The 18,098-nt window shown below is 27.8% G+C and overlaps 1 protein-coding gene across 1 annotated transcript in view; it reads left to right on the top strand.

Moving 5' to 3' along the window:
- The window catches only part of dpy (dumpy), a 177,850-nt gene that overhangs the window by 48,071 nt on the left and 111,681 nt on the right, over window positions 1-18,098 (top strand). The window contains exons 2-5 of the mRNA XM_065500045.1: window positions 3,227-3,282; window positions 16,384-16,633; window positions 16,706-16,807; window positions 16,922-17,038. Coding sequence (XP_065356117.1) covers window positions 3,232-3,282; window positions 16,384-16,633; window positions 16,706-16,807; window positions 16,922-17,038 — 520 coding nt within the window. The 5' untranslated portion in view covers window positions 3,227-3,231. The remainder of the gene's footprint in view (window positions 1-3,226; window positions 3,283-16,383; window positions 16,634-16,705; window positions 16,808-16,921; window positions 17,039-18,098) is intronic.

An 18,098-nucleotide genomic window follows, 5' to 3' on the forward strand; every position in this document is an offset into this window, starting at 1 on the left:
AAGCGGACACAACACCCGCCAGACATATCCAAACTTGGCCAATTTAAAAAAAATCGGTTTGAGTAAAAAGTTCTGAAATGGAAAAGCAGCGATCCTCGAAAAAGTGCAATATTTGTATAACCCTCTATGTTTCTTAAATACTTACAAAGCTCTTTTACTATCACACGGTAAATAATGCCACAGTAGGCAGTTTTTTTAAAAAAAAAAACTTAGTTTTTGGAACACATTTTCCCCGTTTTAGGAATTGCGGTATTTGGAAATAAAAAATTTCAAAAATTATAATCCGTTGATTTAAGGACATTTGAGTCAAAATTGCTTCCAAATTTTGTTACGATACCGTTCAAATTTTTATTCTTTTCTTTATGAAAAATCACAACATTATTTATTTTTTTTAGTTTTTAAAAATATTATAGTCCCAAAATATTATAAAATTTTGTTAATTTGACTAAAATATCAATCTTCATGTCCTGAGATTTTCACCAATACCAAATACTTATATAAAAAGTCTTCATTTACACCTCAGAAGTTTCACAATCCTTGGCCCCTTTGAAAAATTTTTACGTTTTTTCATATATTCCATGCAAAATGTGTTACACCAAAATTTCTTTCAAGTCAGTATGTGTTTGAATTGAAAAGTTCAACAACTACCTAAAGAATGAACAACTACTTGAAAATATCAAACATTGTTCATTAACCAAAGCATACGGAAATTGTATAGCTATTAAACTTTATGGGAACTTTTATCTTATAAACATTCGAGAACGACTATCGCAAACCTTAATTCTAAAAGGTTCGGGAACTGGGATGCAAAAGTTGATATGATCGTACTTTTTCCATTCATGCCGTTTAAATCTTATTTTCTTTCGTTTTAAAAAAGTAACGAGTCACGCCAACCCAATACACATTGCAAAGAATTTTCTCTGGAAGATGTTGTATATAACAGTATAACAAATAATTTTCCTTCTAGTTCGAGAACAATAACAAATTGTTAACAATATCGATCGAGATTTATTTTAAAAGTAATCTAGAGCCTTTGTTAACGAAAATTCCCGAATAATATCAATAACAAATCATTAGCAATATGAGATTTGTTCTATAATAACAAGATTCGTGATTTGAAAAGTTATCTAATTTGCTGCACAAAATTATCGAGTATAATTCGGTATTCTGAACACTCTCTATAACAAAACCAACATTTTTACACGAGAATCGTAACTTTTTTTTCATTTTTGCACAACCTCGATTATTTGGTCAATTGGGTTTTTACACCAAACTCCAAACACCTCAAACACAAAACTGCGAAATCACTCACCAAACACTTGTTGCTCTCGTCTTTGATCTTCTTCAAAATATTTCATTTATTTAACTTAAAAACAATTACCATTGTTCTTAACAAAAAAACGAAGAAAAGAGTAAATTTGTATTGTTAGAACCTAAGCAAATAATAGGATTTCCTGCTTAAAGTATTTTATTAACCCTTCAGCAAAAAAACAAAAAAAAACCAAAAATCGAATGAAGCAAATAACAAAAATGTACTTAAACACCAACAAACTTCTTAAAGAACAATAATAATTTGTTAAAATTTCAAACACGCACTTGATTTAAACACACTTGAGAGCTTAAGAACAAAACACCACCAGCTCTGCAATACCATACAACAAGCTGGTAAAAAGTAGCAACAATTGTTGGTATGAAGACACTACGACAATGTGAAAGAAATTAAACATGTACGAAAAAGAAAAAAAAATCGTTTTCATACGAAACGATAAAGACAAATTTTATATTTATTTTAGTTTTTTTATTTTTTCATACTTTAAGTCCATGTAAATATATTGTATTTATAAAAAGGTTAATAAACTATGAAAGAAATTAAGTGAAACACCAACAAAACTTATAAGCGCTGAAACATTAAAAACTTATTTTTATTTTATACAAACAAAATGTAAAACATGGTGACAGGTAATTGAACTTTAAGCTTAGGTGATTTTGGTTATTTTTGAACATTTTTTGTGAAAAGGAAATAAGTAATTTGTGCAGAATGTTAAGAGAAATTGTTTGGTTTCGAATTTCATGATGATCCCAACAGATCTTTTTAGTTTGTTCAGTAAACATTCTAAATTGACAGTGTTGTTCTAACTAAATGACAAACTCAAAAAAAAAATCCATTTAATTTGGAGCATGTTCTTGTCAATTTCCTATTTGTCTAGATTTTTTTAGCTTCAGCACACACTCTTACAGACTGCGATTTCAGTTGTGTGCTCTTATTTATCCCTACATGTCAGTTGATATCGATCCGTGTTCTAATTTAACCTCTCCACACAACACGAAGCTTTTCTACAGTCACACACACACGCATTATCTGCCATAATAAAGTGTGTGTCTTAGCTCTTACGTTTTAAAATCCACTGTCAAATATAGGACTTTTACAACTAAATCTAACCTTGAATTAAATTTCATTTCATTACGTTACGTTAAAAGCGAAACTTAGCATTTGGCCTGTTCGTTTTATCAGCATAGGGGCCAGATATATATTTCACCTGTTTGCAGCAACATGCGTTTAGAATTTCTTCCTCTACTCCCATCCCAGCCAACATGATTTATAAACACTTGTTATGCTTAAAGCATAAAATATCAATTTACGCAATTTTTCTTATTTTTCCCTAAGATTTGTGTATTCCCCCCGCTTAAATTTACACATTAACCGTGAGCCACCATTTTTTAGTGTTTAACTAACAGCAAAAATCTTACATGGATCTCTTACACAGCCATGAAAGTACTCAGCTTTTATTTTTGTATTAAGCCGCCTTTTTGGCGTTCAGCGTATGGCGCCCTTGTCTTTTGCTATTTTAAAGTTTGCCTACCATACTTACAGTGACAGTTTGACATTGAAAAAGTGTAATTAATTAGTCATAGTTTAGGCGCTTTAGAGACGCTCTTACTCTTAGACTATCAATTAATGTTGTGTACGACTCTATAATTTGAGTATTACTATATTTGTTAAGGATTGTAAGAGAGTAAAACTTCAAAAGATAAACTATTGTGTATTGTGAAGCTCCAATTGAAGCTTGAAATGATAAAACCATAGTTAAGGTGGTATTTTTAACTTGATTAACGATTTTGTATGCATTTTATGTTAAAGATTTACCTCAATATATTTTGTCTTTGTCTTTTATTGAATAATTTATTAATTTATGTATTTTTTTATTATTCTTTCTTATCTTTACAGCAAAAATGAAAATATTTTTGCCACTAGTCACGTGGATAGTGCTACTTTCGAGTACAGTAAGTAACAAATTTTATTTCTTTTTACTTATATATCATCAAATATTAGTTTAGTAAATATTCTTACAGTAGTTTAATTTATTTAAAGTATTTAATTATATTTTTATCATAATGTTATTTACTATGGATTCTTTTGAATATTTCATTATTTTCATTAGAACTTACCAGTTTAAAATTGCCTCTAATAACACAGGGCAACAAAATCGAAAAAAATTTTAGAGGCTTTTTAAACCACTACACAATTTTAATTTATTGTGATTCCAGTAGTAACAATTTTAAATTCTATGGAGAGGTTTTTTTAAAAAAAAAATTTAAATAAAATTGTGAATTTTTTTAGACGTTTCTCTACATAATTAATGATAACTTAAAAACGGTCAATCCGATATTATTAAATTAAACTCAGAAAAATTAAAATTTATATAACCGTTTATATATTGCGTTTCAATCGGCTAATTAGTTTCGGAGCTATAATAAAAAATCGAAGCAAAAATATATTTTTTACGTGAAAATAGGAAATTTTTTTTGTTTTAAAATTATGAAAAATCGATAACGGCAGAAATTGTTCAGATTTATTGATTTATCTCAAAGCCACATATAATGGGAACAAAATGAGATATCGATCATAGAAATCTATGGACTCTTTTCAAATTTATTCAGAATTAAGTGAATCTCCCATTTTCAAACAATTTTTGTTTTTTGTTTGATATACATAAAATTGAGTAGTTAATATTCCTCTTTCGATTACAATCGGCTCAGTATTTTCGAAGTTATAATAACAAATTGAAGCAACAAATTATATTTTTTACGTGAAAATAGAATTTTTGTTTTGTTTTAAAAAAATAGTTTCCCTCAATAGTTTCGGTGTTATAAATATAAATTGAAGCAGAAAATATATTTCTTACGTGAAAAAAGATTTATTTCTTTATCGCAAAGCCACATGTAATGGGGACGATATCATAAATATCGATTGCTTCTATTCGAATTTATTCACAGTTAAGTGAATTCGCTCATTTTCACAAAATTTTAGTTGTTTTGATTGATATACATAAAATTGATTCAGACTAACACCTTTTGAGTTATCATTAATTAATGTGGTAAAACGTCTAACAAAATTTGTAAGTTTACTTAAAAATTTAGAAAAAAATATCTCTCCATAGAATTGAAAAATTTTACCATTTTTGTACTTAGTTCGACATGGTGCATCAAATCTATATAGTGATTATTCAAGCCTTTTTTTGGCTGGTGACCTGTGTTATTGATCGATTGGCTAGTGGACAGCATAACACACTTCAATATTAATTCCTTATGTAGCCATAATGTCTGCATGTGGAATAAACTTTTTGCAGATGTATTTACTATCACATTAAGTTTAGAAAAGTTTAAATTCACTATCAACAATAGAGGATGTAGTACATCCTATATCCACCCTCACCTCATCTATTTTGCAGGTTCCAACATATTGGAATGCATAAAAATGTTTGTATCGGACAAAGAAAACATGAAATTTATGAAGTTTTCCATTATAATATTTATGTATAACAAAAGCCATTTTTCAATAAAACTCGAAGGCAAAAAAAAATAGTTTGGACCTTTTAGTACTCATTTCAAAATATTAAATTTTTGACTTTGTTATGACCCTCCCTACTTCAGTTTATATTATTCATTAGGGAATTACATCAAAAATATCTAAAAAAACTTTAACGACAAAATAAAAACACTTCCTCAATTGACACAAAATTTACTTATTCTGAACTTGAAATAAAATTCACACAATTGTAACTGAAAAAAACATATTTGAACATGCACAATTTTACGAGTAATTCAAACAAATGAAAAAAAACTCATTATAGTTCGTGTTTGAAGTCTTTTGTTTGTATTGTATGCAGCTACATCTAAATAAAATAATTAATTTTAATTTTTGAATTCAATTTCCCAGGCGTATTTACCACCAATTATAACTACATAACTAAAAGCTTTTTTTCCTTAAATTACATTTCGAAGCCATTTAATTACAGTTTAGCATGAGAATATGGTGGAAAAAAATTCAACACAAAAGTTCTTTTTTTACAGTTCAGCACTTCATTAAAATCATAAATGTTTGAGTTTTTGCGAATTTCAAAACATCATACTACACTAAATACTACTAAAGTTAACATTTTTCAAGTAAATTATAAATTATAAACAGAAATTATACATAAATTTAATGATATTTAAAGCGAAATCCATAATATTAAGCAAAAAATAGAGAAATTAATGATGTGCAAATAGTCAAGCAACGGTATTCTTTTAACTACATAATACTGCATACGGCATATTTTAATTGGACACAAATGTTAATGAAAAAAACAAAACAGCGCATAGAAAGAAAGGTTGGAGAAAATTAAGCATAATTATAGATTTAAGCTTGGCTCAAAATAAGATATAAACATCATTAGCCAAAATGTTATAACATGACTAAACATGCTAATTAAACATTGAAATAGTGTATGCCAAACAAACAAATAACAAAAAAAAAACCTATAATGCTGGTTTATACAATTTGTGTAGAAATATTATTAGATATAAAGACAAGATTTCTTGGGAAAACAATCAATGTTATGCGATGAGATGAAAGCAAAGAAAGTTTAAAGACCTTTGGAGTTAAGAAATATTTGCAGAAAACAAAGTTATAAACATAGAACGGTCATTGGTCTTTAGCTGAACTCAACATATCTTTGTCAATGCCATCATAATGGCTTTCATCAAAACACACAGTGCAAGTTGTATAAAAAATAGAAAGAAATTTAACCAAAAATCTTATTGATATAACAACAATAAGCTTAATTTTTAAGCCAATAAAGGTTTTTTTTTCTTCATCTTTCTTTTTTTATAACATGTAATAGTATTAAAACAGATTTTTATTATGTCTTCTTTCTATTTCTATTTCTTAACATTTGCCAAAGTTTATTGACTTCTTTCTCTTTTTTTATATAAAAATTGTATTTAAATAAACAAATATTATTAGAGTTTTTTTGTTGCCTTTTTTTTAATGGGCCTTTTATGGTTCGTGTGTTTGAGTTTTTAATTTATTTTCAAAATAATTTAATTTGTTTAAATTAGCCATAATAAAATTGATTAATTTTCCTTTTTATAATGAATGCTAAATATAAAATTTAGAGAAATGTTGGCTAAATTTCAAGAAATTTGAGTTTGAATTGCAGGAATTTTATTGTATTTTGTAGGAATAAATTAAGATTATCTAAAGCCATGCGAGGTGTTAATGTTAGAAGTTTTTTTTTATATCAAAAGCCGCTATAATGTATATTAAAATGATTTACTTTCAAATTAAAAGATTAAAAACAAGATAATTTTTATTGTCATCATGGCCAACATCAGCATTAAATTTTAGCAAAAATATATTTAAATTTAAGAAGTATTCCAGCACAAACTTTATAATATTATGTCATTACTGATTAACAGAATTTGTAATGACCTTTACTTTTACATTACCTAGATGTATTTTAGTAATGGCTGGCCTAAAGTCTGAAAGTCCTTATTTATTCGACATCTACATCTGTACTTATATGCTTGCTTCACACTTTGCAGCTGAGCTTTGAATTAATTAATTCATTAATTCAAAAACCTAATTCAGAATTAATAAATTCTGAATTTCAGAACTGAATTCCATAAAGTCATTCGCAATAAACTAATTCTTTAGCATCGTTCAAAGCATTTATTTGCAAAGAATTCATTCATGATTGAATTAATTCATAATAGACTTCATTCAAAATTCAGAATATGAGCGAATTCATCCCTTTTTATGATCATTTTGTTTCTATTACATATGGCTTTGCGATAAAGCAGTAAACCTGACCAATTTCTGCCATTTTCGATTTTTCATGATTTTTTTAAAACAAAAAAATTAGCTATTTTCACATAAAAAATAAATTTTTTGCTTTAATTTGTTATTATAACTCTAAAAATACTGAGCCTATTGAAACGCAATCAAAAGAAGAACATTAACTACTCAATTTTATGTATATCAAACAAAAAACTAAAATTTTATGAAAATGAGCGAATTCACTTAATTGTGAATAAATTCGAAAAGCTTCAATCCATTTTTATGATCGATGTCTCAATTTGTTGCTATTATATGTGGCTTTGTGAAAAAATAATAAAACTGGACAATTTTTGCAGTTTTCGATTTTTCCTGATTTTTTTAAAACAAAAAAAATATTTTTTTCGCATAAAAAATATATTTTTTGCTTCAATTTGTTATTATAGCTCCGAAACTACTGAGCCGATTTAAACGCACTATATATGTGAAAATTTGTACATAGTATCAGAGAAATGTTTTCAAAATTCAATCAATCGAAATAAGAACATTAACTACTCAATTTTATGTATATCAAACAAAAAACTAAAATTTTGTGAAAATAAGCGAATTCACTTAATTGTGAATAAATTCGAAGAACTTCAATTAATTTTTACAATCAATATCTCAGTATGTTGCTATTATATGTGGCTTTGCGATAAAGTAATAAATTTGCAGTTTTCGATAATTCATGAGTTTTTTAAAATAAAAAAAGTTTTTTTTTTCACGTAAAATATATATATTTTTTCTTCAATTTGTTATTATAACTCCGAAACTACCGAGCAATATAAAACGAATTAAAGGTTCGTTTTAGGAAATTCCAATTCATCTAGGTTTATTTTAATAATAATTAATTATGTGAAGAAAAGTCTAAAAAAATTCACAATTATACTTAAACATTTTTTTAAAAAAAAACCTCTCCATAGAATTTAAAATGTTGACCATATTTGTACTACTGGAACCACAATACATCAAAATTGTATAGTAAACCACTACACAAGCCTCTAAAATTTTTTTGATATTGTTGCCCTGTGTTATTTATTCTTTATACTTAGGTTTTTGACAACTGAGTTAGGTCTTTCACATGAGAGTTTCCGATCCATTTATCTATGGGTGATATATTCATTAATTTCGACCAACAATCAGTTTTTATTAGTAATTTAAGAAACAATACTTCCATAAAATATACAACAAATACTTTAAGCTGTTTGTGGTGCGACAGCTAAGGGTCATATTATTCATCCTCAAAGTTTCAAATGCGAAATTAAATTAGACTAGTTGTCAAAAAAACCCTCTGAAAAGTTTTGTGAAATTTGTTTGAATTTAATTTTTATTGGCTCTAGAAGTTGGTCTTTCAATACGAGAGAAAGTTAAAAAGAAATATTCATTAATTACACTATGCAACAAATGAAGACTTTTGGGAAAACACAAGATCATGACAGTATAGGTTCGACTCTACTACCAAAGGGTAGTAAACCTCACTCAGTTTGTCCATTTTGGTGACCGATTTTTTTTTATGGGCCCCCAAAGTGTCTGATAATCAGTGGGGCCTCTAAAAAAGGTGTCATCAGTTTTTGGTTAACAGCTAGTTCAGACTTGATGATACGGCTTAACTTTATATGGCAATAATATAGCTAAGAGTCCGCCAAATAAATTTTGTTAAAATTTGTATCCAAAAAATAGCTTTTTCGTGCACTTTTGTTGAAAACATTTATTAAGAACAATTTTTTTTTTACTTTTTTTAGAATAACTTCCAGGGACTCCTAATTTTTCAATAACAATATTTTGCAAATTTGTAGCTACGGTAAATCTGAATAAATCTTGTGAACATATCAATGCAATCCGAACATATCTAGGCATTCTTAATAGCTGTCGAAAATCACTTTGTAGCTCAAAAATTTTAGTTTTTTACTATTTTTTGACTCTAAAACAAAAATTTGTTGTTAAAAAATGTATGTTCAAGTGTATACTTCTCTATTGTGCTGAAATAACGAAGAATGGGCAAATCATTATCGGTATGATCCGGGCGCATCACTTTATCCAATCTTGATCACGCAAGACCGGCTTGATGCAAGATATGAAAAAACATCAAAATTGTTTAAAGTGGGCAAGGTTTGTGGAGCTTCTGAAGAGTAAATATAAGCTTTTTATATAAGTTTTTGATATCGATGGAAACCCCATGACTTGGAGATTGACATTTTAGTGAAATAAATAAATTTTGTGTTTTTTCGGACGTATTTTACCTTAAAAACTAACAATATTATAAAATGGTGATTTTCCATCAAGAAAAATAAAAATTTTGAATTAATGTAAAATTTGAACAGTTGTAGACATCACAATAAAATTTGGAAGTAATATAGACTTAAATGTTCTTAAGTCAATGGCATCACCAATGTTGCCATTCTTTGTTTTCAAACATCGAAATTCCTAAAACGGGGAAAATGTGTTCCAAAAACTGATTTTTTTTTAGAAAATAACCCACTTTGACGTTATTTACAGTATGATAGTAAAAGCGTTTTGTATATATATAAACAATATATGGGGCTATACAAATATGATGAGCTTTTGAGGATCGGTGCTTTGCGTTTTTAGAATTTTTTAATCAAACCTAAAATTTTGTTTCAAAATTGGCCAAGTTTGGATAGGACTGGGAGGTACAGTGTCCGCTTAAGTTAGTTAAATTTTTCTTTATACGTTTTTGCATTAAGTTCTTTTTCCAGATCATAAAAATGTATATAGTCCCGAAGGAAATTAGTTTTTTTATAAAAGAAAAAATATGGGGACTTTTTTGGGAAAAAACTTAAAAAACACACGCATACAAAGTTGAAATATATAAAAAGATGCTTCAACTTTGGATGCGTGTAACTTTTTGTAGGGACGAAATAATTGTTATCAGGTATGTTTTATTTTCTTTAGAATTTTATCGCAAATATACGTCATATATAAAAAAACAAATTTCGACCTTTCGTAGGCTTATCATATAGAAAATACGAAAAAAAGATCGAGCAAAATTTAAAAAAAAATTAAACCTAAATATCTCTTGAACTAAAAGAGATCACCTACAGATGAAAGCATATTTTTGTAGACCTTTCCAAGGACTATCTACATTTTAAATTTCAGCACATTCGGATCATAAATGGCTTTTTGGCGATTTTTTTTTTAAATGTGTGGCATTGAGGGTCCACTCACTGATCCCCATTCCGAACACCTCAGCCGAGTAAATAATACAGCACAACATAGAAGTGTGTACTTGATCATACTATTTTAACAAAAAAATCTTTGTTTTAGCGTCAAAAAATAGTAAAAACTAAAATTGTTAAGGTACAAAGTGATCTTTATGTGCTATTTAGAGTGACTAGACACGTTCAGAATGCATTGATATGTTCTCAAGAGTTGTTCAACTTTACCGTAGCTACAACTTTGCTAAATATTGTTATTGAAAAATTAGGAGACCCTGGAAGTTATTCTAAAAAAAGTAAAAAAAATAATTTTTCTTCCTATATTTTTTCAACAAAAGTGCACGAAAAAGCTATTTTTTGGAAAAAAAATTTAACAAAATTTATTTGGGGGACTTTTAGCTATATTATTGCCATATAAAGTTAAGTCGTATCACAAAGTCTGAATTAGCTGTTAACCAAAAATTGATGACACCTTTTTTAGAGGCCCCACTGATTTTCAGAAACTTTGGGGGCCCATAAAAAAAAATTGGTCACCAAAATGGACAAACTGAGTATAGGGTTTTACTACCCTTTGGTAGTAGAGTCGAACCTATATAGTCATGATCGTGTGTTTTTTTCACTGTTGCACTGTGTTATTCAAAGTGCAATTGCGTGAATTTGTTATCCTATTATTATAGGCAAATTGTACTGACATCGAGATTTTAAACTCCTTGTAGCCAACTCAAGACCTCATTCACATTGTGTTCTAACTCTTTCCTGTATTCATAACTGTATTCCTACAAAAAATTCCCCAAAATAAGCTATTCTCAAAGAGAGTGTTCCGAATTTGAATACTAATTCTATAGTCTCAAATTTGTAGTTTCGAAATATAATCTTTTGACATCAAAATTATATTGAGAGTATGTTTAGCGTCAAAAATAATACCCATGGATGGTATAGACATATAACTAATTGCACTGATCATAATATTGTTAAAAAACTTGCAAACATTATGAAATGATCATGTACAACTATATTTTTTTCTATGTGTAGTTTCAAACTATATAATAAAAATCTATAAAAATCACAATTAACGACTTCATTACAGCGTATCAATTGTAGTTTTTATCTCACTCTGCTTCTGATAGCAGCTAAAATCACAACTTTGATCTCTATGTATAGCAAAATGTCTGAATAACATTTGATTTCAAATGTTATACATCAAACTATCACTTGATTATCGTCTGCAGCAACACAACAAGTGATGTATATGACAATTATAACGGATGCACTCAGCTACACAGAAAATACAACAAGTTGATGTGAAAAAAACGTTTTTCAAAAAAAAGTGATATTGCAACGCTTAATAAATTTAATTGCAATTGCACTTGAAATCATAAAAAATACATGAAAACTACCAGATACTTCAAAGAAAACTTCAGATTTATATTACAAAAACCCCTCTCGCTTTTTCTCTCTCCACTACTGTTAACAATAAAGATGATAGACATGGCAGGCTGTGACTTTATACATTGTATTGAATTCATATATTTTTTGTTGTATATAAAATCAGTCATATAGACACATAGACAATGTCATGGGACTTTGAAAATAAAGAAAAACACAAAAAAGTACTTAACTATTGTTTTAAGATTAATAGCGATTTTTTTCTAATACTACAACTCAAAAGGTTTTTCAAAACCTAAGAGAGCGGGCGAATTACACAAATGTTATAACAAGTAGTAGCAGCGAGTTTTTAATGAGAAAAATCATAAAAAAAACTATTTTATTGTTCTATACATGATGGAGTTATTAAAATTGTATAAATACACAACATATGTTTGTTGTTAAGACGTCTGGCAAGGTCAGGGTGTTTTATTAACTCAAAGCTTTAGGTTAAAAAGGTAATAAATTAAAAAATAGTTAATAATGATTCTTACTCATACAAGAAAACTAAACTTGAACTTGTCTTATTAAAATGCTGTGCATAAACAGTGACTTCTTAACTAACAACAACAAAAAAAACAGCCTATAGCCAATTAAATAATTATAAACTTTATTAAATTAGACATAGATAAAAACTGTATAATTAGTTTAGCTATCAAAACAAATGTTTCAAGACCCTAACAGCTGAAATTAATGATATTTTGTGAAGTTTACTTGAAACTCACTTTTATTTGAAAAATAAAAATAAAATGATTTTTTTTATTATTTTGTTTTAATTACAAAATATAGTTTTTTGTGTAATTTATTTATCTTTTCATTATTAATGGCTTTTCATTCACAGATTTTCTCTCTTAAAATTATACGCAAAACTCAACGATGTGTATCTTGAAAACATGCAATATGAGTATATTGTTTAAGGTTATTTTGAAGATGAAACATATGCTTTTTTTGTTTTCTTCTAATTTTGTTAGATGTTTTTGTCTAATTGCGTTTTATGTTTATTTGTTTATAAGATTAATAGAATGGGAATAGATGCCAGTGGGTTTGTGGGGGAAATTTGAAAATTTATCTAAATGGGGATGGGATCTATTCTTACACTTCATTACTTATTTTAATTAACAATGTGATTCTAGTAAACTAACAATTCGTGCTTTAAGTCACCAAAAAACTAATATTATGTATGTATCTGAAATATAGATTTTTCGATTGGTTCAGTTTCAATTTAACAATTTAATGGTCGTCCTGTTTCACTTGAGTAGAGGCCTATAGAATTCGTCTGACTTTATAAGTTCATAACTACAAACAGGTGCAATAACTGATTTAAACCTAGGGGTTACTGTGGTAGCTGTGGTTTATTTGGTTAGTGTTTGATCATTAAGCATGATATGGTATGGTATTTGCGACCTGGGTTCATTTCCCACTAATACGCCTTCTCACCACCAGAGGCGCTGCAACCTGTACTAATAACAAACATAATGCGCAATTACAGAGTTTTGAAATACAAGCTTTTCTCCTCCTTTCACCACCTTTCCTTCTACAATCTATCCCCTTTCCCAAGAAAGTAAAACAATTAATATATAGGCAGTAATTGCCTGAGTGTTACTTCTATTAAAAAAAAATGGTGTAACGAAGTAACCACCAGGTTTATTCAATTTCAACCCTCAATCAGAGGCCCTTGTGTGATTAAAGTTCATTCAAATCAGTACACAAACACAAGTAATACCTGTCATTTCATTTTCACTCTCTTATCCTTCATACCTTAGTTTCAGAAAGTAACTTGTGATCTAATCTAGTTGATAATTTGTTTATCTCTTTTCCTCATCGACTCACCACGATCAATTATCATCAGCTAGTAAATCTGATCGCTATGAAATGAATATAAATGAAGCGATAAGAAAGGTACGATCACAAATGACAAATATTATTTCAAAAAAGCATCAACACTTTGTTTGATGTTGTTTACTCTTACAAGTGTTTTCAAAGATCAAACTACATCAAATCAAATAAAACAAAATTCGGCAAATGCCGGTATATTTTCAAGCTCATTCGTTAAATTGAGACTTTTTTGAATAAGTTTTAAGCATTGTGGCATAAGTATACAAGACTAAGTACGTCCAAAATTTGGTTTTTATTAACTGTTCTTCGGGAGGTTGACTTGGGGCATAACCAAGAACTAAAAAGCCTTCATTGGGAGAGATTTCAGTTATAAAAATGATCCGCGTTTGAATGAATATCCATTATCTGAACGAAAAAACCATTTAATCTTCTTTATTCCAGATGCCTTAGCCCAAACTAAAATTGTCAGTCTAACCTTTGATAACTTACTTCTTGCACTAATTTCTCTATCGAGAACAAACGTTTTATGTGGTAGCATCTCCAGCATTGAGAATAACATCAGGAGCAAGATCATGCTCACATATAACATAAGGCAACAAAATCTAAAAAAAATTAAAGGATTTTTAAACCACTACACAATTTTGATGTATTGTGGTTCCAGTAGTACAAATATGGGCCAAATTTAAATTCTATGGAGAGGTGTTTTTAAATTTTTAAGTAAAATTATAATTTTTTTCAAATATTTCTCCACATAATTAACGATAACTCAATAAGAATTAGTCCGATGTTATCAAAATAAACTTTGAAAAGATTCAGCTTTGTATAACCTTTAATCCGTTTATATATTGTGTTTCAATCGGCTCAGTAGTTTCAGAGTTATAATAACAAATTGAAGCAAAAAATATATTTTTTAAGTGAAAATATCAAATTTTTTTGTTTTAAAAATATCATGAAAAATCGAAAACGGCGAAAATTGTTCAGATTTATTACTTTATCGTAAAACCATATGTAATAGGAACAAAATGAGATATCGATCATAAAAATCTATTGGTTCTTTTCGAATTTATTCACAATTAAGAGAATTAGCTCATTTTCACAAAATTATAGTTTTTTGTTTGATATACATAAAATTGAGTAATTAATGTTCTTCTTTCGACTGATTGAATTCTGAAAAAATTTATCCCATGCTATGTACAAGTTTTCATATATATATTGTGTTTCAATCGGCTCAGTAGTTTCGGAGTTATAATAGCAAATTAAAGCAAAAAATATATTTTTTGCTAGAAAATAGTAATTAGTTTTTGTTTTAAAAAAATCATGAAAAATTTAAAACGGCGAAAATTGTTCAGATTTATTACCTCATCGCAAAGCCACATGTAATATGAACAAAATGATATATCGGTCATAAAAATCGATTGATTCTTTTCGAATTTATTCACAATTAAGTGAATTAGCTTATTTTCACAAAATTTTAGTTTTTTGTTTGATATACAAAAAATTGAGTAATTAATGTTCTTCTTTCGACTGATTGAACTTTGAATACATTTTCCATATGCTATGTACAAATGTTCATATATGTATTGTGTTTCAATCGGCTCAGTAGTTTGGATGTTATAATAATAAATTGAAGCAAAAATTAAATTTTTACGTGAAAATAGCAATTTGGTTTGTTTTAAAAAAATCATGAAAAATCGAAAACGGCAGAAATTGTTCAGATTTATTACTTTATCGCAAAGCCACATGTAATAGAAACAGAATGAGATATCGATCAAAAAAATCGATTAATTATTTTACAATTTATTCACAATTAAGTCGGATTATGGGATTTTTGTTAAATTGAGTTTCTTTGTACCGGGCTTTTACTCTATTTGTTTTCAATCATCCTAAGTAAAATAAGTTTTTAAAATAAATAATAGATATCAAATATATGTATATTTTATTTAGTGGTTACGTCATTTATGTCAAATATTTGCAATGTGTATTGTAACCACATATTCAAAATCATTAACATTTCATCTTAAATTATAAACTTTCTTTTTAAAAACTTGCTTTTCAGTAATATCATAATTTTTGCGAACTCATAGTTAAATAGCCACAAATCATTTAAAAAAAATTCTTTGTTTGCAAATTTTTTAGAATAAATTAAATATTTTTGCAAACTTTATTAGCATTTTGATATCATGCTTTAATAATTTACAGGAAAATATTTGTGCTAGTTTTGAAATTTGCATAAAATGTATGAGTTTAGAACTATTTAAATCTATTGTAATAACTTAAAATTTATTTAATATTTTATGCTTTTTTGAAATATTTAGGCCGCCAATCTTTGTAATAATTTCACATGTTTATTTGACACCTCGTTAAATATTCATTAGATGCTTGTATATGTATACATTTTTAAATGTCTTAAGTTAGTTTTAGCAGTTTTTGCCAACTTTTGTTATTCCAAGACAAAATATTATAATAAAGGCGAGCATATGTAAATAAAAATAATAAATTTTAAAACCGTTTTAAATTGGTTTTCTGCAAAACAAAAGACATTTGTCTTATTTTAAAAATAAAACTTGCATAATTTGTTCTTAATGTTGACCTAGAAAAAGTTAAATTTGTAGCTTTAACTTAGAAGTTTAAGTTTATAAAACAAAGAACTAACATGTTTTTGCAGTCTTTGGTTTTTTCCATATACAAATTATATAACATTTATTTATATTTTATTTATGTTTCTTAAATATGTTTAATTCTTAAGTCTTTTGTTTTTTGCATAAGCATTTTTTTTAAATTTTGTTTGCTTTGTTTATTTCTTTCTAGGTACATTCACAACTACAACAACAAACACAATTATATACACAAACACAATTATCGCCATTTAAAACAAATTTAAAAAGTAGTCGATTTCGTAACGAAGTATTTTTTCTAAATTTGGAAGATGGTTATTTTGGTTGTCAAGTGAATGAGTCAACCGACTATTTACAATTATACGAATTATCGAAATTATGCGACGGCAATCAAGATTGTTATCTTGGTTCCGATGAGCTTAATAAAGAGCTTAAATGCACAAGTAAGTAGAAGAAGAAAACTTCCCACCATTGACAACTTAATAACTTTATTTTATGTTTCATTTCCTTTTTAGATGACTGTGATAAAGATGGCACTCAGTGCACAAATGGTGTGTGTCTAAATGGTGTCTGCCATTGTAATGATGGCTGGGGTGGTTGTAATTGTAACGTTCAAGGTGAGTTCATTTTGAAAGCTCTAAACGTTTTGCTGTAGTAAAAAGCAATTAAAAGTTTTAAATGTTTGTTACTAATTTGTATTTTGTTTTGTTATTTTTTTTGTTTTGTTATAGATGAGAACGAATGCAAATACCGTCCCTGTGATGTATTTGCACACTGTACGAATACACTAGGCAGTTTTACGTGTACCTGTTTTCCTGGCTATCGTGGTGATGGTCTTCATTGTGAAGGTAAGTGCAAATAAAATGAAATATTTAGATCAAAAACTAACTTCAAAGCGATTTTCAAATCAGATTTGTTAAGCAATTGAAGGGAAATATTTATGCTTTGTTACCTTAAAATTATATTGAATTGTAATCTCATTTTACAATAGTTCTCAAATTCGTTTTCGCTTCCCTGGCTTATAACAATTCCCCACAATATGTTTTCCTTGCATGTCTACTCATAGAAATTATTAAGCTTTACAAATACATAACTACAATGACAAATTTCCAGAAAATCTACAATTATAAATTTAAATGTGTGTCTGCTGCTTACCTTAATTACCTTTTTTATGTAGGGTGTTTGTTTCTAAATAACATAACGTAGTAAAAACTAGTAGAAATTTTATACCCCAAAATCTTCTCTCATGCATAACATTTTCTTGTTGTCGTCTTTATAGTTTTCTTAACGGTTTCTATACTATAAACATAACCTTAAATAATATTTATACAAAATGCATAAACAAATAGAGAAAAAATAAAAAATAAATATGATCAAAACAAAACAATAATCATAAGCCATATAAACATTAGTTTTTCTCTTGTCTGTGGAAAACAATTCCATACATAGGTTGAATACGGTAGAGGTTTTGTTTAGAATAGTAATGAAAACGAGTATTATACTGCCACTTCACTTCACTCCACTCCACTATACTACTTACATAGTTAGTTACATTCAGGCATTTGTATGTATTTAGAATAGTATAACGAAAAGGTAAAAGAAGTAAAATAATTCAAGCTATAAAGTCATCTAATGATAGCATCTTGTAGTACGGAGGAGAATAACAACAAAAACAACAACAGTCAGCAACAAGATTTTCTAGATGATAAGTAAAATAAAACCTTACATTGTTGTTACAAAAAAAAACAAAACAAACTCAAACAAAACACTGTTTCCCTTGAGTTTTTAGTTCAAAATAAAGGCAAAAGGACAACAATTCTGTCTAAGAACATTTTATAGAGGCTAAATCACTGGTGAATACTCGAACAATCTTCTTTTAGCAGAGAAATTATAGAAATCTAATCGACT

Source organism: Calliphora vicina, chromosome 2 (genome assembly GCF_958450345.1).
Source record: "Calliphora vicina chromosome 2, idCalVici1.1, whole genome shotgun sequence".
NCBI lineage: Eukaryota > Metazoa > Arthropoda > Insecta > Diptera > Calliphoridae > Calliphora > Calliphora vicina.